The 26845-nt window shown below is 43.3% G+C and overlaps 1 protein-coding gene across 1 annotated transcript in view; it reads right to left on the bottom strand.

The window, feature by feature from the left end:
• Positions 1-26845, bottom strand: part of Katnal2 (katanin catalytic subunit A1 like 2) — a 74921-nt gene that overhangs the window by 23882 nt on the left and 24194 nt on the right. The window contains exons 2-11 of the mRNA XM_060377023.1: positions 19358-19428; positions 18122-18288; positions 16662-16704; positions 12354-12468; positions 11226-11324; positions 8383-8481; positions 8102-8179; positions 4274-4372; positions 1857-1920; positions 1568-1686 (exon numbers count right to left, since the gene is read on the bottom strand). Coding sequence (XP_060233006.1) covers positions 1568-1686; positions 1857-1920; positions 4274-4372; positions 8102-8179; positions 8383-8481; positions 11226-11324; positions 12354-12468; positions 16662-16704; positions 18122-18288; positions 19358-19428 — 954 coding nt within the window. The remainder of the gene's footprint in view (positions 1-1567; positions 1687-1856; positions 1921-4273; positions 4373-8101; positions 8180-8382; positions 8482-11225; positions 11325-12353; positions 12469-16661; positions 16705-18121; positions 18289-19357; positions 19429-26845) is intronic.

Genomic DNA, 26845 nt, shown 5'->3' with positions numbered 1-26845 from the left:
GCTCATGGTTCAAAACAATTTTCATGACAGGACATGAATTATGCCATTCAGGGGAAAGTATCTTTTGTGAATTGTGTTATTGTTACTCAACACACAGAAATTAAATGCACACATCACAAAGAGTTTTAGGCTGATAATGATTGTAATTAATTGAATCTCATCCCTCTGGATTAAGGTTAACCAGAACCCCTGGCAGTCACACATGTAGAAGCAGATAGACAGGAGTCCCTTTAGATATGACCTGAGTTAGCACAGTGATATATTCCTATAGTCCTAGGAGAATAAGGTAATCCTAGTAGAGGGATCATGAGTTCAAGGCCAGCCTGGGCTACATCTATAAAAAGACCTTGTAACAAAACACCACCACCACAATAAATAAAATAACAACAGAAAAGAAACACAGTGTTGAAGAGGTGATAAAAATTCATTAAAACTTAAATATTTGAAAAAACTTGAAAACATTATCAGGGGATAAGGATCTAATTTAGTGTTAACAGCACTTGCCTGGCATGCATAAGGCCTACATTTAATCCCCAGAAAATGAATGAATGAATAAATAAACAGTCAAAGTAATAAATAATAGGTAGGGTTTTATTTTTTTAAAACAACCCTTTTAAAATATTCCATTATATCTTCTAAGCAGTCTATAACATTTGGAAATTAGTTTTATGAGGGACCATAATTCCAGGGTAGTATTTTAGGATAGTTTCCTTTCAGAAAGTGTATTTTATATTCACTTAGTATTGATTACTTCTCAGTCCATCCATTGCAGGCAACAGTCTAACAAGATTTCTGGCACGGCTTCCCTTTGATGGTGGGGTGTACATCATAAGCAGCTGTTCTCTTAAGGTGACAGGAAGACAGAGCAAAATGCTATAGTGTAAGAGATGCCATGGGTCAGGAATGAGATATTGTGAAGATGGAAACAGCCTTTCAAGGAGAACACACTGTGCAGGCAATGAGCGTAGAGGAAGAAAAGTTGCTCAGAACATCCAAAAGAATAATTAAGTTTTAAGTCTCTCAGCTCCTCCACAGAGTGCGTACTGTGGTCTGGCACACAGCAGCAGCCTCGCACTAACCGTTAACTGGATATACTGTACTCGCTTAATAATGAATGTCTCTTGAGTGCAGAAAACACGAGGCCACTTTAGAGACTTTTATTCTAGCTTTTATTCCTAAATTGCATGAATCAAAAAAAGGGCTGTTGGTAAAATTCCAAAAGAAGAAAGTCCATGCTTTGCTGACGGCAATATGATTAACATCCACATGTAATAGTAAATCCATTTCCTAGGTTTTGGTAGTCACAGTCCAAGTGGAACATTAAAACAAACCCTAACATAATGTTGTACTCCGGTATTCTGAAAAACTGACTTTTAAGTATATTAAGAATTTCTGCCTGAAGCTAGGTGCAGAACTCAGCACTTAGGGAGGCAGAGGCAGATGGATCTCTGTGAGTTCAAGGCCAGCCTGGTCTACAAAGTGAGTCCAGGACAGTCAAGGCTACACAGAGAAACTCAGTCTTGAAAAACCAACCAGCCAACCAAACAAACAAACAAAGAATTCCTACCCGAACAAGTTTTTCTGAATCTCCTCTCCACTTGCTGACAATGGTGGATGCAGAAATGTTAAAGAAGGTCGTTTTACATTCAGTGGCCACAGCTTTGGCCAGTAAAGTCTTCCCTGTACCTAGGGACACATGAAGATAAACATGAGCAGGTGCCTCTGCTCCTTGCATCACTGACAGGCACAATCCAGTCTCCCACAGGCATCCTTCGCCCTGTCCTCAGGCAGAGATAGAGGGGTAGCACATTCACAGCACACTCACTTCTAGGACTTCAGCAGAAAGATGTGTTTACCTGGAGGGCCGTAAAGCAGCAGTCCTTTCCAGGGGGAGAGAATTCCTGTAAATAGCTGTGGGTACTTTGAGAACAAAGAACAAGATGAGCATGAATATACTAGCCTGCACAGCCTTAGCAGGAAGGGCAGGAGTGTTGGAGCAAAACAGCCACCCTGCAACTCAGGCCCACTTTTTAAAAGCATGCTTCTCTATGTATATCTTCTTTGTCCCACTGGCCTTTTCACAGTGGGCAAGAATATCTGACTTACTTTTTGTGGCTTCTGAAAAGCAATAAACAAATAACTAAGGAAAAGAAAGGTATATACAGCTATTTTCTTCTCGGTGGCGATAGTTACTTCTTATGTATATAATTTCCTTTTCCTCTGTGCTCTCTATGTAGAGCATTTAGCTCCTTTTTAAAGCTGTAAAGAAGACATAAATGCAGGATGAATCCTAGAACCAGGTCAAAAGGGGGTTGCCCATATGGGGTAATGGTAAAGCCTGCGGTAGAGGCTGGGGACACTGACTCCCAGAGGATGTGCATAGATTTCAGTTGAGTCTCTTCCATAGCTCAAGTTCAAACCTTCTAAAAACTGGACAGGACTGGTAGAAGACGGGGGAAAGGAAAACACTGGTGAAATTACTACCTGTTCTTTGTGTCTCTCTAGTGCTGTTGGCAAACCTATTACCGTTGCTTATGGGATACATAATACCATGGAAATAACATGTCCAGAAAAGGGGGTGTAGCCCTGTGGTACATCTATTGCCAACATGTGAAAGGCCACGGGTTTGTTCCCTAGAATAACAAGAAAATAACATATCTAGAGTGCTGAGGAAATGTTCTAGTCTTCCTAAATTTGGTGCTATGATTTCTTAGTTCTGATACCAATATATTTCTTACTCATATCTGAACAGAAGAAAAAAGAGGTTAAAAAATATTCTGATTTAATGGTTTTTGTTCCCTTAGAATTAAATAAAGTACCCCCCAAATTGAGAGCTTCATGGAGTCAGTGGCACTAATACAGCTGTAGGTGTCTTTAAATGAGTATGAAATCCTGGCCTTAAGAAATTATAGTTGCTAGCCCCAAATTCTGCATAGCTGCTCCCAACAAAAGAAGGTAGAGTGTTTCTCCACCACCTACATCTGGGTCTGGCCCTCTATTCTTGCCTAATAGGATGCTGGGAAATATAAAAAGTGGTTTGAAAATATAAGATGAACAAATGGAAGTGGAGATAGGTAAGAGCTCACATGTTAGGACTTCATCTTTCTTTCCTCTTTCTAAGAACCGTGTGACCAAGCCTAGACCTACTTGTTACAGGAGGAGGAGGTCCGGGATGAGCCTGGCTGCATGTTTCTCCCCACTTCTCACCCAGTCTTCCCAGTCACTCTGGCTGATGCCCTGGGCATGGAACAGAGCAGGCAAAAGTACCCTGTGGAAACAATGAGCTAGCCTAGCTGGATCCAGCCCAAAGTGCCCATCCACAGAAGGACAAATGAATATCTGTTTTAGTGGTTGGTTGTTTTAAGGCCCTGAGTGGGCTGGTCTATTAGGTAGCAAACAGTATGCTATAATCATCATGAGTCAGAAGGCTCATTACCTACTTCTGACTGGTTTCTACATTCCTCACAAAACAGGTAGACAAATAGTAAGGGCAGGACTCTTCAAGAGGGGTGAGGAGGTGGTTGGCCATGGCTCTGGTAGGAACTGTTTACTCTTCATAAGCAACGGAAGCAAAGACCTTAAAGGGAACTGGGGTTAGGGCTGAGGGAGGACCTAAAGCAGCACGGTAAGAGGCTTCTCATCCTAGCAACTGTTAGGGAGCCAAGCTAACTGGTCATCACTTGAAAAACTGTATATCCACAACAGTCTTGGATACTCAGTTACCACTCAGCAGACACTTCCTTCGAACCAATACAGAATGTGATGTTTGTTTGTTTGTTTTTTGAGACAGGGTTTTTCTGTGTAACAGAGCGTTAGCTGACCTGGACTTGTTTTGTAGACCAGGCTGGCCTCAAACTCACAGAAATCTGCCAACCTGCCTCCCAGGTGCTGGGATTAAAGCCATGAACCAGCATGGCCAGCCTAGAATGTGCTTTTTAAGAAAGATTTATTTTCATTTTATGTGTGTTGTATGCACAAGTACATGCAAGTGCCTGAGGAAACCAGAAGAAGGCACTGGAGCCCCTGGCCCTAGAGTTATGGGCTGTGTGAGCCACCTGCTGTGGGTGCTGGGAACCTAACCAAGTCCTCTCCAAGAACTGCAGCTGGAGAAGGATTTGAAGTGGTACAGAACAGACTGGGCTTGATGCTCCAGCACTAACAAAGTGTGGCCGGGTCAGAAGGCTGACTTGTGGACAGATAAATCACCTTGCCCTCCCTCTGGACATAGCTTGCCCAGTTGATAGTGATAAGAAACATGGCTCCTCATACTTACCCTTATTGGGTACACAACAGCTTCTTTGACTAACTGCTTGGCTGCATCCAGTCCAATAATGTCATTCCACTTTATGTTGGGATTATGGAGATAAATGTCCTGTAATGTACATTGGATTATTTTGTTAAAACTAATGTTTTCCTCCACTTATGAAATAACACTGCAGCACAGAACACATGACTTAATAGTATATAAAGTTGCTGGTGATAAAAAAAAAAACGTTTCACGAGTTACCTCACTCAGGAGAACAGATAGAGCAGAGATTGAGGGAATGCCCAAGCAAAGACCCACCCTATGGGAGAGGGCCAGCCCTGACACTGAGTGATACTCTGCTGAGCTTGCAGACAGGAGCCTGACAGAGTTGTCCTCTGAGAGGCGCTATTCGGCAGTGCTCAGGAGCCTGACAGAGTTGTCCTCTGAGAGGCGCTATTCGGCAGTGCTCAGGAGCCTGACAGAGTTGTCCTCTGAGAGGCGCTATTCGGCAGTGCTCAGGAGCCTGACAGCGTTGTCCTCTGAGAGGCGCTATTCGGCAGTGCTCAGGAGCCTGACAGAGTTGTCCTCTGAGAGGCGCTATTCGGCAGTGCTCAGGAGCCTGACAGAGCTGCCCTCTGAGAGGCACTATTCGGCAGTGCTCAGGAGCCTGACAGAGCTGTCCTCTGAGAGGCGCTATTCGGCAGTGCTCAGGAGCCTGACAGAGCTGTCCTCTGAGAGGCGCTACTCAGCAGTGCTTCAAAGCAGATGCCGAGACTCACAGCCAGACATTGGGCAGTGCATAGCGAGTCCTGTGGGAAAGTGGGAGGAAAGACAAAAGGACCTAGAGATGACAGCAGCTCCACAAGAAGACAAACAGAGCCATCCAGGGTGCAGAGGAGCTTGTGGAGGTGAAACATCTACCAAGGACCATGCATGATCTGGACCTAGGCCTCCTACAAAGATGTAGCAGATGGGCCTCTTAGGCTTCAAGTAGGGACTCTAGTAAGGGAAGTGGGGACTGCATCAGACACAGACTCACTTGCCAGCTTTTTTATCCTTTCCCCTGTAGGGACTGCCTTGCCAGGCCACAGGGGAAGAGGACATGCTCAGTCCTGATGCAACTTGATGAGCTGGGGTATATGGGAAAGGGAGCTCAAGGGGAGGGGGAGAGAGAAGGGGAGGCAGAGAGTAGGACTGGGAGGGGTGGAGGATGTAAAGTGAATAAAAAATATAAATAAAAAATGTTTTGTGAATATTATAATGTAGATCTATGCATGCATTATAATCTGGGATCAGTTCACCAAAAAGATGGCATGAAAGTATTCAGTGATTTTCCCCTAAAGAAGGTATATATTTAGGAGGGGGAATCTAACAGTGAGCTAAGCCTGTTATCAGCCAATAGCAACCTGCACTGATTTATGACCACAGTCAAGAAGTACCTTCAGATTACACTAATTTTTAGTGAAAAGCAGATCCTCACCTATGCTGGGTGTCTGTCTAGCTTTATGATTTGGCAAACGCTTTCTTAATTTGTTACATAAAGGAGATACTGTTCCTGGCTCCCCTGAAACCCATTTCCTTTTCCCTAGTGAGCAGTCCCTGCTTCCAGCTGGAGCGACTGCTTCTACAACATTCCGGGAGGCCAACAACCGAGTAAGTGCTGTTTCCCTCTTACAGCAGAGTCCCGGAGCAACTGCCCTGGGGTAATCAATTAAGTAGCTTTTACTGATAACTAATTTACAGTTTCCCAATTTCAATTTCACAAGATGCCTCTGAACAGTCACTCAGGGGCCTTTCTCGATAGGAGCTATTTCAGGCAAACAATGTCTAGAGTATTACTTTTTTTAAAAGGTCTTTTCCTATGTCATTCTAGCTAAAAAAAAAAAATTAAAAAACAAGTCTGGAAATTGTTTATCTGCTTTTTTTTAAGCAAGTGATATATACACATGTTTTAGAAATATAAAAGTATGTTTTTAAAATGGCGTAAGATGTTATGGTCCTTCATCTACCTCTCCTCCCTCCAGGGTCCTCCAGCAGGAGTTCCACTTTAATAATAAGAAGCATTTCATAAAAATGATTGGGTCACACATTCTGTACGTCATCCATTCTCGGCTGGGGTGGTGGAGAAAGGACCCAGTCTTCCAAGTTGTGTGTTTTGAGACAGTGTCTCACTCGGTAACCATGGCCTGGATTTCTCTATGCAGAAGGAATCTTCCTGCTTTGTCCTCTCGAGTACTGGGATTACAGGGATTAGATCACACATGATTCCAGCCTCTTAAAACTTGGGGAGAACACACATCTCTTTTTGAGGCCTTTCTTAGGAAACCTTGGCACACAACGAAGATCCATTGACTCTGATATTTGAGCCATCCATAGATGGTTCCATCTCTCCAAAGTCTAGAGTTGACCCTGAGCTTAACAAGGTGGTGCTTAATTTCCCAACCCAAAGTTCTTCCTTATATACATCCAAGGTTATCTGCCACAGCTCACTAGGGCATGCCTTGTGAGGGAATGATCTCTTCACCATTGAGCATTCAAGAAGGAACTTGAATGTCTGCTTCCTCTGGTAGTATGGAATCCTTTTGGGTCACTTCCACGCTCTACTTTGAACTTCAATCATGTTATCATTTTGCAAAACCGGGAAAGAGGGGACAGATTTGTTGTGGGTATGCAAAGTGCTATCCTTTCCTTCCTCAGGCATCCTGACTCATTTTAATCTTTATCCTCCTTCACTGGTTCAAACCTCATAGCTGGCCTCTCTTATCCACTGATTTGCCATCATCTACCTGACTGAACAAACTACCCATCAATACACATGATGACCTATCCCCTCAGAGTGATGCTATACTGGCATTCTCATCTCTCTAGCCAATTCTCCTCCCTGGACACTGCTCACAGACCTTCCTCTACAGCCCTGCCCCTCTCCCCATCCCACCTTTATTCCAAAAACCTTCCAGCTCCCTCTACTCTTCCAGTTTTTCCTACATCCTTTTCTTCATGCTTTCTGAATGGTTGTACCATTGATGCAAACAGAGTCCCTTGAGGTAAGGCCTGGGCCTGAGTCTCTCCCCTCTGTCTGCAGGTCCTCTGTATGCCTGCTGTGGTTGTGCAGTGGACATCTGCTGACTGAACAGAGAAACAGAGTTACCCTTGGTTACTCTGAGCTGCTGTGAACTTCTTGGATAACTTTTAAGCATCTTATTAAGCCTACCTCAGTTTCAGCCTTCAATTAAATTGAGATCAGTGGAAATTAGGAAAGTCTTCTGTAATCAAGAATCTTGCCTAAAATCATATAGCTAGAAAGAGAAGGCTCTAGAAATCAAATACAGGACAACTGATTTCAAGGCTGTCTCACTGGCCATTAATTTTCCCTCTCTTTAGGTTCCAGGCTACAAGTTTGAAGTATCTGTAGCCTGGTGGTGAAAATCTTTCTTACAAATCTTGTTACATTCATGGAAATTTCCGAGTATAAGGTCACCACACTCCCATACCCCTGCATTTCCAGACTCTTTAAACAAAATGCACGTGTGTGCCTTGCTTTTCTTAGAACCTTCTTCCTCAGCTCTGGGCTGCTGGAAAGCCTTTCACCTGTCCCTTCCTTTCTGCATCTTTTTTGCTGTCTCTTTTCTTGGCCCCTATAGTAGGATGGTGGGCTTTTTCTATTGTAATTTTATGATTCTATAATTTATTTATCATGCATTATTGTGCCTCTAAACAATATGAGTGCCTCTGCGAGTGGGGGCACTTTATAAATAAATGATCATATTTATTGTTATTAATAAAAGAAGCAACCCACAATGCTCCAGGAGCCCTGGTCTGCCTCCATAAATTTGTGAATTGAATAGCAGATCTTACCCGGCTCACCACCGCTGCCAATTCTCGCATCTCACTGTTCATGCCAATAAATGCACTCAGAGGTTTCAGCAAGCGTTCCTGGTGGGAGGAGCAGATAGGCTGGCATCACAAAACTGCTTCATAATTTAGGTAGAAAAACAGGATCTTGGCGAAACAAATGGCCACTGGTTGCTATGACCTTTAACTAGATCTCAAAGTTTTGTGGACTCAGAACGACACTTCTAAAAGGTCCACTAGGTTTGGGCAGCTTGAAAGTAGAGGCGCAGGTCTTGGTCACTTACTGATGGGTCCGGGTTACATTCAAAGGTGTTCAAGGCAAAGTCACTAGTGGCTCCTTTGATAGCATCTGAGAGCAGCTCCCGGAAGTCAATGATTTGGCCCTAAAAAGGAGTCTTGGTTACTTAAGCCATAAACACATGAGAGCAGAGTAGCTTTAGTAGCTGTGTGTCTACATATGTATGTCAGGCAGACCTCATGTCTTAAGAGAAAGCTGAACTATTGCTGAATAAGACGATGTGTTAAAGTCAGGACTCAGTAAAAAAGAAAACTAATTCTTCAGGATGAAGTTAGATGACTAAAATGTATAGGCATTTTGCGTTGCTGACACTGATCTGCTTCCTTACGAGGCTGCTTGCCCTGTCTGACCCCACCCTTTTAAAACATTTACACACAGAAGAAACCACTAGGTCATGGACAGAGAGAGCTCCTGTGTGCTGACTGAATTCACATGCATCATTCAGGTCAGGATGGCCTGGGACAAAACAGGCAAGGTTTTAACCCATGAGGATCACGTCCCATAGTGGTGGGTGACATTTTAATGTTGTTTCTGTGGAGGGCAGCCAGAGGAAATAATCAATTCACCCGGGGCCACAAGATAACAAAGGACTGAGGCCAGGGCTCAAACCCCGATATTCACTATTATGTTTGATTCTGAGATGTCCTCCAAAGGGCCATACATGTGAGTATTTTCTCCTAAGTGGCACTCGTGGCACTCTTTTCAGAGGTTGTAGACCTTTTGGGACGTGGTGCCTGCCTGGCAGATATTGGCCACTACCATCTGTAGTGAACCTGTGAAGGTTACGCTTACCTCTGATTCAAGTGCAGCTTTCTGCATCCTGGCTGGCCACCAGGGAGGTTCCACTACAAGCTCTCACAACCAGAGTCAGAAGCCACCCACCATGCCCCGACTGCAATGATGGACTCCCCTGAAGCCGGGAGCCGAATTCTCCCTCAAGTTGCCTCTGGCAGGCCCTGGTCACAAGCCAATGAGTAACTTCCATATTCTTCCATGCTCCTGATACTGTTTCCCTTAGAGTCAGGAAAGGAAATCAGCAGAGCAGGTAAGACATGTTTCTAATCACCGGTGTTCACCAAGTGTAACAGGTAAAGAGAGAAGGCTCGCCCCTCCTTCTCACATTTAAAACAGGGAGTGTCATGGTTTCCATTTTACAAATTAAAAAGAAAAAACCTGTGAGGCTTGGTGAACAGCTTGACCACAGCCTATCCACTGTGGACACCCACGCCTGTGCTCCAAAGAACAACATATTCTTAAATTTTTCAGAAGGCACCAGAATCCAAAGCCAGAGTCCTTAACATGGTGACCAAGAGACGCTCTTGGGGGAAAACCCCTAGGCAGTGTCACTCGGGCCATGAACATTTAAAAATCTAGGGGCAGGATGTGGAGGGAATCTACGTACATTTTACCCTAAAGGCATTTCTGCTGGAAATAGAATTTATAGCCAGACTATTTCAGAGGTTAACTGCTGGGTTAAATAGTCCCTTCCTTGTGACTCGATCAGTGGCACCTGTTTTTTTCAGTGTCAGGCATTCACGAGAGACTAAAGCCACAAAACTGCTAGGTCCACCACAGGGGAGTAAGAATTTGACAGAGGCAGTGAGGACTAACAAGGGACCGTTTTCCAGTGGGAGGCAAATGTATCATCTCTGGCAGCAGTCATTTCGCTGGGGCCTGCCAGGAAGCCAGTGCAGCCAGGAAGGCAGCTCCCTGCACTGTGCAGGGTCAGTGGGCCTGGGAGCCCTTCCTGCACACACCACAGCAATCAGTGTGTGGACAGAGCAAGTGACACTAAACCAGCAGCCCATGGTTCAACAACCTGACTGAAGGAAAGGAGTTAAGGAAGAACAATCTGGAGGGTCGCTCAACAGAAACAATGCTCCTCCTTGACAAAGGGTCCAGTACCCCTACCTGGTGTTACATCCTATCCATCTGGGGCTTTTCTCCTGAAGAAACTATTCTTTACAAAGCCAGACCTGAGTTCATCAGAAAAAGGCAGAAATAGCTGACAGTGCAAACTTTAATCCCAGAACCCAGGAGGCAGAAGCAGGTGGATCTCTTGTGAGTTTGAGGCCAGCCTGCTCTATATAGTGAACTCAAAAAAGAAAGAAAGAAAGAAAGAAAGGAAGGGAGGGAGGGAGGGAGGGAGGGAAGAAGGGAAGACAAAGAAAGAAGAAAAAAAAGAAAAACAAGATGGAAGAGAAAGAAGAAGAAAAGAGGAAGAAGGAGAAAGGAGGAGGAGGAAGAGGAGGAGAGCAGAAATATGTTAAGCACAGGATCAACCCTAAATGAACCTTTCCTGGTTCACAAATAACTTCCATTAAGTCTGGAGCCATGCTTCCAAGCAGAGGGGCACCAAACCACTCCTCTTGGCCGAAAACAGACAAGCACAGGACCATGGCTCAGTAAGTAATGCATCATGCCAGTGTTTGTGGTGGTCATCGTAGGACTCTTTGTGTTGTCTTAGCCATTTCTGATGCCAGGGAACTAATTCAGTTTTGTGAATGGCGGACAAACACTCTAGCACCAAATTCCACCACAGCTAATCACAGAATTCTTAAGCTGAAAGGGACACAGAACCCTCTGTCTTCTGAACACTTCCATTTGCAAATGAGGAGATCTAGATCACCCATCCAGAATGGAGAGAGTGAGCAGAATCACATTCTGGGCTTCTGAGCCTTATGGGATATTCCTCTCATCTTACCTCACAGCCAACTTTTGATGCTTTTGTCTTCACCTTCATGTTTGGTGAAAACAGTGTGTTTCACTTTCCTTTTTTTCTAGAGAAACAAACTCCCCTTTCCACCCTATGACCCAAGTTCTACTTACTCTTCGAGGGTGGGCCTTTTCCTCTGGGACATCTTTATGAATTTTTGATATGTTTAGGCCAAACTCAGAGTTCTCTGGTTGAGTGTCACTGACACTCTCCTGGAGAAAGAAGGCTGTGAGAAGCTAGCTGTGCAAGCAGCTGAGACCCTGGCTCTGACTGCCCATCCCACACACCAAGCCTAATACTGGCTACCACTTCTGTATAATGGTTATCTGGCCAATTTTGTTCAGATTCACTGGACCATAAACTATATCTCTGTGCCATGAGAAAGGAGTTATCCCCAAAGGCTGAGAAGACTCCAGGCCATGGGTTCTAAGCAGTCCTTCCCATGGAAAAATTCCTATACTCAGCCCATCTCCACTCACTGGCTTCTCTTTTTCTCCTCTGGCCAAGGCTGACCGAGTCCAGGGATTCAGCAGAATCACCCAACCTCCTGTGGAACTCACCTGCCCCACCCCACCATCTGCCCTGGACACACCCACTAACCCTCTTCAAACACATGGAGTTCCATGATTATTTTTTTCCATCCTACTAGTCTTCAGGACTCACTTTTTCTGAGTTTCCACTGGTTGGTTCTCATTAAAACCTGAACTGTTTTGTCCTAGATGGGAAGGTTCTGGATGTAGTTCTCCTGAGGCAGGAGCCACTGAGCTCCCCCATCTGCTGAACTTACTTCTCGTCGCTGCCCTCCCTTCTAGGAAGTCTAGTGTTGAGGTGCGGGGTAAGGACTAACCCTGTGTGCTCTGCAGATGCCCAGATGGAGATGCCAAGGCCCAGTTGCACCTCAAATTATCCCTGGACCACTCCGTGGAGCCCGGAGACACGCTTGGGGTGGGAAGACCTGCTTTCTGCACTTCTCTCAGCTGTGAGAATCTTACCAGGCAGCCCAACAACTTCCAGTCCCCTCACTCTGAGCTAAAACTAGAGAAGGAGCTGGAAAACCGGGAATTATGCATTTTTTGTTCCAGTACACTAAAATGTCACCAGTGTTCAGGGACCTCTACAATTAAATCATACAGCAATTTGTAAACAGAAAACCTAAAAATCCCACAAAGAAATGGCACATTTTTCTTGAGGCCATTTATCAGCCAAGTATGATATTACTGACATGAAGCAGTCATCTCCACCTGTTTAGGATGCTCCTTGACAGCTTTGGTGTCCCCTGTCTTCACTGATGAAGTTTTGGGTCGTGACTTCTGCTGATATATCTTGGGAAGATTTTTACAATTGTCATTTGTCACCCTAAGGAAGGAACAAAAACCTTCAGAAAAGTATTTTAACCATTTAACATCTCCCACCCACCTCAGACCAGGGAAAATGTCGGGGTGGAGGGAGTATACAGTCCTTCTACTGTATACTTCTACTGTTAGGAAATGTCGGAAGATTCAGGGATCTGTCTAAGTTGTAGCCCAGCTCACTGAATATACTTTCTCTAGGTAAAATATCTCTTAGCCTGTTGTACATAGTAAACATCAAAAAGGGGGCTTCTAGGCTAGAGAGATGTCTCAGTGGTTAATATCACATGCTGCTCTTCCAGAGGACCTGGGTTCAGTTCTTAACACCTGCATCACGCAGCCCACAACTTCAGCTCCCCTCTTCTGGCCTTTACAGGTAACCAACCACACCCAAACACACACAAATATAAAGTATTGGGGGGGAGGGTTTATGTAATGACAGCAAAACTTCATCCATATCTACTATCATATGTCAGTCATCTCTGCAAAACGATTTCTCATGAGTATAGCTCATTTCCAGAAAAACAAATGGGGTGGCGAGGCGGGGAGGCGAAGGGCTGCACTCATAAAAGTAGCTAACTCTCGTAAAGATGGGGTTTGTAGTACAGGAAGGGATAAAGGGAGTCAGCTGGCAGGCTGTGCACGATAGTCACAACACAAGCATTTGAGTACATGTGCTACACATCACTACAAGGGCAGGACTAATTTGTTCAATACATCTTCTTCAGTACACACACACACACACACACACACACACACACAAACAAACACATAAAATGGTATTGGGATGTTTGCATTTTGCAATGGAAAACAATGTCAGAGATGAGCAGGACCTCCTTAGGAGGCCAACATGAGTTCCCATGTCTTAAGTTGCTCGGTTCCCTCAGCTGTTTGCAGAGTATCTGTAGGAGGTTCACTAGAAGGACGCCTATGTTCTAAATCATCTCAGACAGCTTCTGCCTCAGTTCCAGTTCATTGTGAAAAAGAAAAGTTGTTCATCTCTAACATGAAGACAACCCATGTCAACAATACCACCAGTGTCCACACTCTACAGGCAAACTCATGGGAAATGGACATTGACCATCTTTTTGTCATCTCTGAGATAAGAAAATCTGTCTTTCAGGCCTTCTGCTGGCACAAAAAATGAAATAATTATGAAATGAATACTAAGCATTTATACATGAAAACTGTACTAATAAAGTTGATTTGAATGAAGTTATAGATTTTTCTCTCTCTCTCTCTCTCTCTCACAAACACACACACACACACTCACACAGACACACACACACACAAACATACACGTCTTAATATCCATTTGGGTCTGTCAGAGAACCAGAACTTTGTTTTCCAATTTTGATTTCCCACTAACAGCAAATGCTCAACAAAATTTGCTTCAATATGAGTCAAGACAAAAGCATTAATGATGACAAAATTCTTCTGAATATAGAACTACTACTTCTTTCTTGCGAGGGTTGATTTTGATCATCAACCTGACTGGATTAAGAAGCACCTGTCGGGGCTGGAGAGACGACTCAGTGACCTAGGTGTGGTCCCCAGCACTCATGTGCCAGCTCCTACCTGTCTGTGACTCCAGTGTCTTCTGACTTCTGCAAGCATTTCACACCTGTACTGCACAGACACACATGTAGCCAAAACACTCATAAGCATAAACTAAAAATACATTTAAAAAAGAAACTCCTGGGTACTGGAGAGATGGCTCAGGGACTAAGAGCACTGACTGTTCTTCCAGAGGACCTGAGTTCAATTCCCAGCACCCACATGGCACTTTACAACTGTCTGTAACTCCAGTTCCAGGGGACCTAACACCCTCACATGGACATACATATGGGCAAAACACCAATGCACATAAAATAAAAATAAAATGAATAAAAAAGAAAAGACCCGCCTAAGACATTAATGAGGCACAGCTCTGGGCATTCCTGAGAGGGTGTTTTCAGTGAAGTTTACCTGGGAAGGAGAGACCTACGCTAAATGTGGACAGCAGAAGCCCATGGGCTGGGATTCTAGAACTAACAAAGAGAGAAAAAGCAGAAAGCCAATTGACCTTTTCCTGCTTCCTGGCCAGTGCCACGGGTCAAGCCTCTCCTGCCCCCATGCTTTCTCTGCCATAAAGGACCACATTCTTTTGAGCCAAAAATAAGTCCCTCCTCCTCTATGCTGCTTTCTGTTGTTTGTTGGGTATCTGGTTGCAGTGGTGAGAAAAGCAGCTGACATGAACTTCAGGAGAGGGCTGTGCTGTATTCCAGCCAGAATCCCTAGTTGTTCCAGTCACTGCTAAGGTCTCCTGGATCCTGACTCCTTCCTGTCTTGGTTAGTTACCCTTTGCCCCCTGTCTTTAGACTAGAATGAAGTAGCCTCCTACTTTTTGGGTAGTGTTTCCTATTGATGAAGCCTGAGACGACATCAGAAATCACACTTCCCTTCAGCAGTGTTAACTCAGGCAGAGTGTGCTTCTGTTAATCATTTCCAGGTCTCTATTTTTGCTGTGGGGAAGCTACTGGCTAGAGCCTGAACCTTATTCCATCATCTTAGGCCCATCCAACAGTTTTTCAAGCCTTTGAACCCCAATTCTGTCACTTGTCTCACTAGACAGCTCTCCTCCTTTGGATCATCATCAGCTCTGTAACTTGGAACAATCTCTGGTGTGAGGCACAAAATCAGGAAAGAACAATTGGATGACCGGTAGCCAACCTGATGACACACCCTGTCACTAAGCAACTATCTCAGCAGAAAACTGCACCCAGCACAGTTGGAAAGGGGGCCCAGTGACTAAGAGCACTTGTCGATCTCAGAACCTGAGTTCAGGTCATACACCCACGTTGGGGGAAATCTATACTGCTTGTAACTCTAGTTGCAGGAGATCTAGTGCCCTCTTCTGGACTCTGTGGGCACTGCACAGATGTGGCGCACATACATGCAGTGAAAACATTCAGACACATAAGTAAAAATAACTATCTTAAAAAAAAAAAAAAAAAAAAGCCCAAAGTGCCCAGAAACACTTCCGTTGCTTTCCTGGTTCATTTTCCTGACTTCCCATATGGTGTTCAGCCTTTGTGCTTGCCATATATAGACATCAACTCAGAAGAACTAGGGAAAGCCCAAGTGGCTACACACACAACCTCACTCCCTTTCCTTTTATATGCTGCTGCCTAGTGTTCATTCACCAAGTATCACCCAGGTGATGTACCCCAGCACAGAGCAGGCATGAGTGAATGCCTGAATGCAATCAGACCTGAGTACGTTCCAAAGTTAGCCTTGCAGAAGCTCTCACGATTGTGGCAACAAGCTGTTATTATTTTTCACCAGAGACTGACTAGCTTTACGCAAACTATAAGTTAAGCAATAGCACCTCCATCAAATCAATGAAACAGTTCCTAAAGGGCAGTGCAGAGCAGTGGCACCCTCAGGCAGGAGAGCGCTGGAGTCAGTGTTCTGAGAAAGCATGGGGTCCATCTAGCCACTGTTACAGGTGATCCAAGGGGCTCTGGTGAGGTCTCTGGGTCCTTCTTTCTCTGGCTGGATACTCCACAAAACTGAAGCACTTGGTGGGGCATTCAGAATGCACACTTCTCAAGACCTAAATCGCTTACATCAATATAAGTTTTCTTTTCCAGGCACATTCTAAGATTTTTGTTTTTCCACAGCCTAAATGGGTGTACAGTATAGTTCCTTCCAGAATCACACTTTCACCCACCCCTTAGCTTTTCGCTTTTTTGCACTGCCAAAAACCTCCATTCCCTGCTGCCCAATCGGTGGTAGGTACTGGTTGTCAATCTTTTAACCTTAAAGATTCAGATGTTCCAAGCCACGTGGACAAGAAAGACAGAATATTACCAAACATAATTGCAGTGACCTGGGAGAAAGACACTGGCTTTAAGTTTGAACAGTAGTGACAAGAGGGGCACTCCAAGGTCACATGGCCATAGTCTGGCATTGCTGGAGACCTCCATGGAGTGGCACTTCAGGGAAGAGAGCCCACAGACTGTTCAGGCTTGGCATGTTAGTGCAAGCCTGTAATCCCAGCACCCAGGAAGCAAAAGCAGGTGGATCTCTGTGAGTTCGAGGCCAGCCTGGTCTACATAAGGAGTTCCAGGAAACCGAGGGGTATGTAGAGACACCCTGTCTCAAATAAATAAATAAATAAATAAGAGTTAAATTGGTCAAGATGAATCACTTTACCTTCTGCTTTTCCCTCCACTTCTTGACGGTAAATTTTTTTCTCCTGTGGGGGGAAAACATTGAGGGAAAGGGAAGAAATATATCTTAAGAGAGAGCACGCAAACATTCATGTACACTTTCTTTCAGTGTTCTTACATTTTCTGTTTCATCCTTTTGGACCACAAACAGCTAGATATCCTAACGAGAAGTGAAGGGACCAGAGCACAGAAGGAAGTCGCAGCTTCTCAGGCATTTTGAGCCACACAGACAAAGACCCCCCAGGCCTCCGTTAGCAAATGTGCCACAGATCCCACCTGTGGGGCAGGACCTACAACAGGCTGGCTGTATGGCTGCCATTCCACTGAGTTTTCATGAACTTGCTGCTGTTTTTCTGGGTCACATATTACTCCAGGATCACATGAGTCTGACAGGAACATTTACAGAGTCAAATTCTGCTAACTGACCTTTAGAACTAAGACACTGTGTCTAGTGTCACAGGAGAAAATGAGTGCCAAGCTAGATGAGAACAGGCCACCTAGAGTCAGTCCTTGTTAGGAACAAGGCTTGCCTCTCTGTGTCACAAGCCAGTGCCCAGCTCACACAACCAGCCAAATGAACTGAGTTCTCAGTCCTTCACTGGAAGAGAGCTCAGACAAAAGAAAAATTAAAATTGTAGACCTCTTCCAACTGTAGATTTGGCCCTGGCTATTTTTAATCAATGCTCCTCTCAGTTTCCTGGTCCCTACATGAAATGTTAAACTCTGTGGCTTAACAAGTGCCTTGTAAACAGGACAATGGTCTCCCTTGGTTTCTAATTACTTCCCCTACTTACGTACTTCTAAGTCAATGTTCCTACAAACCCTAGGACCTTGGCTTTAGATCCTCCCTCTAGCCAGCCTCCTTGACTGCTGACCTATATTGGGTCCTTGCATTCTATTGATTACCATCTGGATTGATGCTTTCAAAAGCATTTCATTATCTATACATGAGCTATTAGCTTCACCAGTACTCATTTCCATGTTATTTTCAAGATAGATAATAGGTCTTCCTAACAAGAAAGAGTCTTTTGTTATTTATCGTCCTCTAACAGCCCTTTCCATCACTGCAGAAGTTGATGCTAGTCTTCTGAGGAGCACCTGCAATACACTGGGGCTCTGCTTTCATTACCTGAAACACATTCCTCTAACAAATGCCAACAAGACTAGACGATGTCAAAAGTCTAGGCCTTCATGTTTGAATGGTCAGTTCTGGGTCTGAGATCGGCTCCAGGTCTTTCTGGTCTACTCCCCTAGGCATGGAAGGGAACCATCTAACCAGGTACCTGGGAACACCTTCTGCTGGGGGAGAGATAGGCCAAGTTGGTAACCAACTTTTGATCTTCAGACCCTCACCTCCCCGATACTGGGATTACAGATGTGGGCCACCTAAAACACCATTCTTAACAATGGGATAGAGCCTCATTTCTAGCACAAGCAATATACCTGTGTCTGGTGCCTTCTTGATCATTTTGGGGTACTTTTGGAACTTTACAAAATAATAGCTCTCATATTCCATCAAAATCGTTTCCAGGTCAACGTTGTCACAAACTTCAAAGCGACGTAATCCCAGTTTAGACTCCTCCTCCAAAGCATTAGCTGCATCCATATAACTGGCAGTTTTACAGGAGAGAGAAGATTAAGTCAGGGTTTAAAGAATGAAAGCAAACGGGTTGCAAATAATCTAAAGAGACTTATTACTAAGAACAAGCAGATAGTAAACAGCACATTATAGGAAAACTAGTGTGTGACAGATTCTTCGAGTAAGGAACACTGCATACCATTTTTTGGTTTAGTTTGGATTTTGTTTTCTTAGTTTTGGTTTTCTGGTTTGGGTTGTTTAATGCTGCTGAACGGTTGGTTCCTTTTGATTGTTGGTGGTTTTGGTTTCCTGATTTGTCTTCAGGTTGGTCGTTTTAGGGATAAGGTTTTACTACATAGCTCAAGCTTTCTTAGGACTTGTGGTCCTCCTGTGCCAGCCTCTGAAGCACTGAGATTATAGACTTGTAACGTAACCATTGCCTTTCCTCATTTGTAGCCAAATATGGGCATAGCTGCTGTATTGATTACTCTTTTGTTGCTGTGGAAAGCGTCACTTATTAGCACAGGCTCACCAGTTACAACATATAAACTACATTAATGCAATGTATTTGGATAAATATATCCAACACTATCATTTGCAACAGTTCTTTCTGGAAGCTACTTTCTCCGGTGACATCTAGGGATGCTCCCGTTGTCCAAAACAAGTTTGAAAGTGCTTAAAATCAAATAAGTCTACTAAGAAATTGTTGTTGGATTGCCTTTCCTCATTTTTAACCAAATATGGGTGTAGCTTGCCATACTGGTTACTCTTTTGCTGCTGTGGAAGACTGTCGCTTATTAGCACAGGCTCACCAGTTCTAACAAATAAACTACATTAATGAGAGATGTGAATAATAAGGCTGGAGCTCATTTGTAGGTCCACCACCAGCACTGCAAATAATAATTATTATAATAATAGCAACATTATTAATAGTGATAATGATACAGGAAACGGGTGGGAAGAAGGAGCATATAGGGATGTACTGTAATTTCTGCTCATCTTCCTGTAAATATAAAACTGCTCTAAAAGTGAACTTTAGTCACTGCCTTCGAAGGGACAGAGAAAAGAGGCATCACTGTTAAGTGTGTGTGATAACATACCCTTCTTGTGTTAAGTAATGCAAAATCAAAATGAGAAGATTTTTTCGTCGTGCTTCTGTTCTCATCGCACACTGTGAACAAAGAGAAAAATTTAGAAGGGACAAGATACAGCAGCGCTTTACGGCAAAGTAATAAAGGCTTAGAGGAAAGAGGCTCTGTCAAAACTGGGCAGCCTGTCCTGGGGGCTGGCTGGCCTCTGTGGGCCCAAAGGATGCATGGACTTGTTTTCTACTGTCCGTTTCTTCCTCAATCCAGGTCCTCCGTAAGCTTAAGAGACACTGACTTCAATTAGGACTGCATGTGACAATTTAATTTTGCTGGTGAGCCAGCTATCCTGTTAGTGCATAAAACTAGGAAGAGACAAAAATACATATACCTGCTATTTAACCAGGTTAAAATAAATTTGTGGGGCTGGAGAAATGGCTCTTCTAGAGGACCAGTGTTTGATTCCTGGCACCTAGACGGCAGCTCATAAACTCTAATCCCTGAAGATCCAATGCCCTCTTCTGGCCTCCAGCGGTACTGCATGCACATGGTGCACCCACACACAGCAGGCAAAAAGTCCATACAAACAAAACCACAAGATAATTTCTAAAGACAGGCCCCACTCCCACTGTTAGGATTCCCACAAGGACACAAGCTACATAACCATAACATATATGCAGAGGGCTCAGGGCCTGTCTCTGACTCTTTTGCTTGCTTTGGGGATCCTTCTCCCCCTACTAGGTTACCTCATCCATTCTTGATATGAGGTTGCCATCTAGTCTTATTGTAACCTGATATGGCCTGTTTGGTTGATATCCTTAGGAGGCCTGCTCTTTTCTGAAGGGAAATGAAAGAGGAGTGGATCTGGAGATAGGGAAAGTGGAGAAAAGGGAGGAGTGGAGGGAGGGGAAACTACAGTCAGGATGTAATGTATGAGACAAGAAAAAAATAAATTTACTTTTAAAACTGTGATCAACAACAACAAAAAAAAGATAATTTTTAAACATAAACTTGTGATGTAGAAATCAGCTGTGGCAATACATGTTCACATGAAACATATCTTTAAATCACTCAGAGTCTAACCCAGTTCCTGGACCACCTCAAATATAGGTTCCCCCAAGTCATTCAGGGGTGACCATACATCAAGCACTCAGATTGGCCACTGAGAGAAGCAGAGCCAGGAAAGGGAAATTCCAGCAAAATAAGGTTATCCACGATGGATGAATTGGGGCCTTTATGTGCAGTGCTAACGCGCACATTTAGCACTCTGGAACTTCAAGTCATCCTTAAATTCCTTACAAGTCTATATCTAATAGCACATTTCCTAAATCTGAAGAAACCACAGGTAAGAAGTGGGGGATTTAAAATGGCCTCTACACAGTCCAAATGATGTCATAAAGTCTGTGCACATGGGCTGGTGAGGTAGCTCAATCAGCAGGGTCCTTAGCAAGCACGAAGCCTTGGACCCAACCCCAGCACTGCCTCAAACCTAAAACTGGATGATATAGTACATACCTGTAATCCCTGTAATTGAAAGATGGACACAGGAGGATCATAAATTAAGGTCATCCTCAGCTACAAGGGGAGTTTCAGACTAATCTGGACTATAGGAAGCCCCATTTCAAAAATTAAATTTCTATACAAGCGCTCATGACACACACGATGTCTGCGGTTTTCTAAAAACTAATGTTGTTATAAAACAAAAAGGTGTAGTTCATAGCACTAAGTGCCTTCAAGAAGAAATTCGACACAGCTCATTCAAGCAACTTAATGGCTCACCTGAAAACCCTAGAAAAAGAAGAAGCAGACACACTAAAAAGGAGTAGACAGTTGGAAATAATCAAACTCAGGGCTGAAATCAATCAATTAGAAACAAATAAAACAATTCAAAGAATCAATGAAACCAAGAGCTGGTTCTTTGAGAAAAATCAACAAGATCGACAAACCCTTAGCCAAACTAACTAAAAGGCAGAGACACACCATCCAAATAAACAAAATCAGAAATGAAAAGGGGGACATAACTACAGACACTGAGGAAATCCAAACAATCATTAGGACTTACTTCAAAAGTCTGTATGCCACAAAATTTGAAAATCTAAATGAAATGGACAATTTTCTTGATTGATTCAACTTACCAAAACTTAATCAAGACCAGGTAAATCAATTAAATAGTCCTATATCCCCCAAGGAAATAGAAGCAGTCATCGAAAGTCTCCCATTCAAAAAAAGCCCAGGACCAGATGGCTTCAGCGCAGAATTCTACCAGACCTTCAAAGAAAAGCTAACACCAGTTCTCTTCAAACTATTCCACAAAATAGTAACAGAAGGAACACTACCAAACTCATTCAATGAAGCCACAGTCACCTTGGTACCTAAACCTCACAAAGACCTAACAAAGAAAGAGAATTTCAGGCCAATCTCCCTTATGAACATTGATGCAAAAATACTCAACAAAATACTTGCAAACTGAATACAAGATTACATCAAAGATATCATCCACTATGACCAAGTAGGCTTCATCCCAGGTATGCAGGGGTGGTTCAATATACAGAAATCCATTAATGTGATCCACCATATTAACAAACTGAAAGAAAAAAACCACATGATAATCTCCTTAGATGCTGAAAAAGCATTTGACAAAATCCAACATCCATTCATGTTTAAAGTCTTGGAGAAATCAGGGATACAAGGCATATATCTAAACATAGTAAAGGCAATATACAGCAAGCCTATAGCCAACATCAAACTAAACAGAGAGAAACTTAAAGAAATCCCACTGAAATCAGGGACAAGGCAAGGCTGCCCACTCTCTCCATATCTCTTCAACATAGTTCTGGAAGTCCTTGCTAGAGCAATTAGACAGTTGAAGGAGATCAAGGGGATACAAATTGAAAAAGAAGAAGTCAAATTATCACTATTTGCAGATGATATTATAATATATCTGAGTGACCCCAAAAATTCTACCAGGGAACTCCTACAGCTGATAAACACCTTCAGCAAAGTGGCTGGATACAAAATTAACTCAAAAAAAATCAGTAGCCCTCCTGTAAAAGAAAAAAGAGCTGAGAAAGAAATTAGGGAAACAACACTGCCACACTAACTCCAGAATCATCTGTGTAAACATAAAAATGTGCTATGTAAGCATAAAATTATGTTGCCAGATGGAAGATACGTTTCCTATGGGAATCAGCTTCCTGGAAGTCACTGGCAAGAACCCTCTGGCCACCTAAACCAAAAAGACGTATTCTGAGAGCCCCATGCTCCCACGGTTGCAAGATTGGATTGATGAGCCTTTTTGCTGTTTATCTATGATTCTTGGAACAGCACCATTAATTATTCAAGAAAACACATTCCTAATAGATTACTAAAAGGTTTAGCAAATAAGAGTAGAAGGAAAATAAAATTTTAGGAGAGGTAATAAATCAGATTCAGCATCAGGAATTGCTTGTGGAAAAACCAAACATTGTAGGACAAGAGTTTTAGGACTTTCTAAAGAAAATGTTTAATCAGGATCTGTTAGGATAAATGCTCTGGATATTCCCACTGCAGTAAAACTACTACAAAACCATTACCAAACACAGGTGTTTATGATGAGGCAAAAAGAAGATAGGCAAACATAGGAGGCCAGAAGGTTTTATATTATACTATGAGTTTACGGACAGGCTAGCTCAAGCATCTCATCTCTAAGGAAAGATTATAAATCCTTAGCAAGACAAACAGGAGGAATTCCCCTCAATGCTTAACTCTAGGGGGGGTTGTAAATCTTTAGCCAACTTGGTCCAGAGGGCAATGACAGCCCCTGGCCTTCCACTCACTAATTAGTAGCAGTAAACTGTGTAAACACCACTAGTTTAAGGTTTTGTATTTGCTTTGATTAAAAGCTTTTAGGCCAAGACTTTTTGTAGACACTGCTTCTACCAGGTTACTCTTTCAGTTAAAATGTAAACTTTGTATTGTTGGTAAAAAGTCTGAATGCTCCAGGAAGTATGTCAACTTCAAGATGCTTCTTTATGTAATCACTATATAAGTGTTAGCTTGACTTCAGTAAATTGCAGTAGATCCAAACCAATACTACTTGGTGTGGTCTCTGTCACTTCGCCTACCTGTGTCTAACCTGATATCCGAACACCTGATTTTCCCACGGGTGCAGAACACCCGGCTGGGTCGGTCCATGGCACAACACCCTTCACAATAGCCACAAATGACATAAAGTACCTTGGTGTCACCCTAACCAAGGAAGTCAAAGACTTGTATGAAAAAAAATTTCAAGTCTCTGAAGAAAGAATTAGAAGAAGATATCAGAAGATGGAAAGATCTCCCATGCTCATAGCTTGGCAGGATTAACATAGTAAAAATGGCCATCTTACCAAAAGCAATCTACAGATTCAATGCAATTCCAATAAAATTACCAACACAATTCTTTACAGACCTGGAAAGAAAAATTCTCAACTTCATATGGAATAACAAGAAACCCAGAATTGCTAAAACAATCCTCTACAATAAAAGATCTTCTGGAGGTATCTCCATCCCTAATCTTAAGATGTACTATAGAGCAACAGTAATAAAAACTGCATGGTACTGGCACAGAAACAGAATAGTGGATCAATGGAACTGAACAGAAGACCCAGAAATGAACCCACACAATTATGGACACCTGGTCTTTGACAAAGATGCCAAAACCATACAATGGAAGAAAGATAGCATCTTCAACAAATGGCGCTGGTCTAACTGGATGTCTACATGTAGAAAAATTAAAATAGATCCATATTTATCACCCTGCACAAAACTAAAGTCCAAATGGATCAAAGACCTCAACATAAAACCAGACACATTAAATCGGTTAGAAGAAAAAATGGGGAATACCCTAGAACTCATTGGTACAGGAGACAACTTTCTGAACAGAACACCAACAGCACAGGCTCTAAGAGCAACAATCAATAAATGGAACCTCATGAAACTGAAAAGCTTCTGTAAAGCAAAGGACACTGTCATCAAAACAAAATGACTGCCTACAGATTGGGAAAGAATCTTCACCAACCCTTTTTCTGACAGAGGGCTAATATCCAGTAAAGAACTAAAGAAGCTGAAAAGCAGCAAACCAAGTAATCCAACTAAAAAATGGGGAACAGAGCTAAACAGAGAACTCTCTGTAGAGGAATATTGAATGGCAGAGAAACACTTAAAGAAATGATCAACGTCATTAGCCATCAGGGAAATGCAAATCAAAATGACCCTGAGATTTCAACTTACACCCATCAGAATGGCCAAGATGAAAAACTCAAGTGACTACACATGCTGGAGAGGTTGTGGAGAAAGGGGAACCCTCCTCCACTGCTGGTGGGAATGTAAACAGGTACAACCACACTGGAAATCAATCTGGTGCTTTCTCAGACAACTAGGAATAGTCAAGATCTAGCCATACCACTCCAAGGCATATATCCAAAAGAGGCTCAAGTACACAATAAGGACATTTGCTCAACCATGTTTGTAGCAGCTTTATTTGTAATATCCAGAAGCTGGAAACAGCCCAGATGCCCCTCAACTGAAGAATGGATGCAGAAATTGTGGTACATCTACACAATGGAATATTACTCAGCAACGAAAAATAAGGAAATCATGAAATTTGCAGGTAAATGGTGTGACCTGGAAAGGATCATCCTGAGTGAGCTGTCCCAGAAGCAGAAAGACACACACAGTATATACTCACTCATATAGACATGTAATATAGGATAAATCTACTAAAATCTGTACATCTAACGAAACTAATCAAGAGAGAGGACCGTGACTAAAATGTTCAAACCCCATCCCGAAAGGCAAAGAGGAAGGACATCAGAAGAAGAAAAACAGGAAACAAGCTAGAAACTCACCACGGAGGGCCTCTGAAAGGCTCTGCCCTGCAGACTATCAAAGCAGATGCTGAGACTTAAGGCCAACTGTTGGGCAGAGTGCATGGAATCTTATGTAAGAAGTGGGAAATAGTAAGATATGGAGTGGACAGGAACTCCACAAGGAGAGCAACAGAACTAGAAATTTGAACACAGGGGTCTTCCCAGAGACTCATGCTCCAACCAAGTACCAGGCATGGAGATAACCTAGAACCCCTGCACAGATGTTGCCCATGGCAGTTTAGTGTCCAAGTGGGTTACACAGTAATGGGAAGAGGGACTGCCTCTGACATAACCTGATTGACCTGCTCTTTGGTCACCTCCCCCTGAGGGGGGAGTAGCCTTACCAAACCACAGAAGATGACAATGCAGCCGCACCTGATGAGATCTGATAGACTAAGATCAGAAGGAAGGAGAGGAAGACCTCCCCTATCAGTGGACTTGGGGAGGGGCATGCATGAAGAAGACGGAGGGAGGGTGGGGTTGGGAGGGGAGGAGGGAGGGGCTTATGGGGGATACAAAGTGAATAAAGTGTAATTAATAAAAATAAAAAAGTAGAAAAAAAACACAAAAAAGTGTAGATAATTAATTATTCAAAAGCAATAGTACTTTTTCTCATTTATCTTTCTTGAGCCCAGACCAGCCTCAAATGTGCTAAGTACTTGAGGATAACCTTGAACTCTGATCCTCCTGCCTCCAATTCCCAAGTGCTAGAATTACAGGCATAGGCCACCATGCCCAGTTTTTTTTCTTTATGTTTCTGTCTGCTGTAGTAAAAAACATGTATGTGTCCAGGCAAGAGGCACTGAGTACATTCCCAGCCCCCACTCTCCTTCTTCAGAATGCTTTCATCCCCCTCACCTGAAACTCTGTACTCCCTGAGCACCAGCTCCTTCCCCTCCCCCCATCTGTGCAACCACCATTTCCTTTCCGTTTCTATGCCCTTGCCTATCCTGGCTCCCTCACACAAGTAGAACCATACAGTATTTGTTCTTTTATATTTGGTAAATTTTACTAGGTACAAGGTTATCAAGGTTCATCCACACTGTAGCATGTGTCAAACTTTCCTTCCTGTAAACAGGAGCTAGGGCGATGGCTCAGTAGGTACGGACAACTGCCAACAAACCTGACAACCCGAGTTTAATCTCTTGGTCCCTTTTGGTGGGAAAAGAATTGACCCCCGATCTCCGCGACACATGTTCACGTGCACAGGTATGCACACGTGCACATCACACAAACACACACACACACACACACACACACACACACACACACACACACGCATGCATGCATGCAGTGCCTGTGGAGACCAGAAGAGGGCGTGGGCTCTCCTGAGACAAGTTACTTGGAAGACCTGGAGCTGCTTTGTGGGTGTTGGATTTCAAATCCTGGACCTCTGGAAGAGCAGCCAGTGGTTTTGACCACTGGGCCATCTCTCCAGCCATAACTTTTGTTTTGATTTGTTTTGTTTTGTTTTGTTTTTTGAGACAAGGTTTCTCTGTGTAACGTTGGCTGTCCTGGGCTTGCTTTGTAGACAAGGCTGGCCTTGAATTCACAGAGATCTGTCTGCCTCTGCCTCCCTGAGTTCTGGGACTACAGGCATGTGCCACTGGGCCCG

The sequence above is a fragment of the Meriones unguiculatus genome, chromosome 2, assembly GCF_030254825.1.
Source record: "Meriones unguiculatus strain TT.TT164.6M chromosome 2, Bangor_MerUng_6.1, whole genome shotgun sequence".
NCBI classification, from domain to species: domain Eukaryota; kingdom Metazoa; phylum Chordata; class Mammalia; order Rodentia; family Muridae; genus Meriones; species Meriones unguiculatus.
This window is presented reverse-complemented; position numbering and strand designations above follow the sequence as displayed.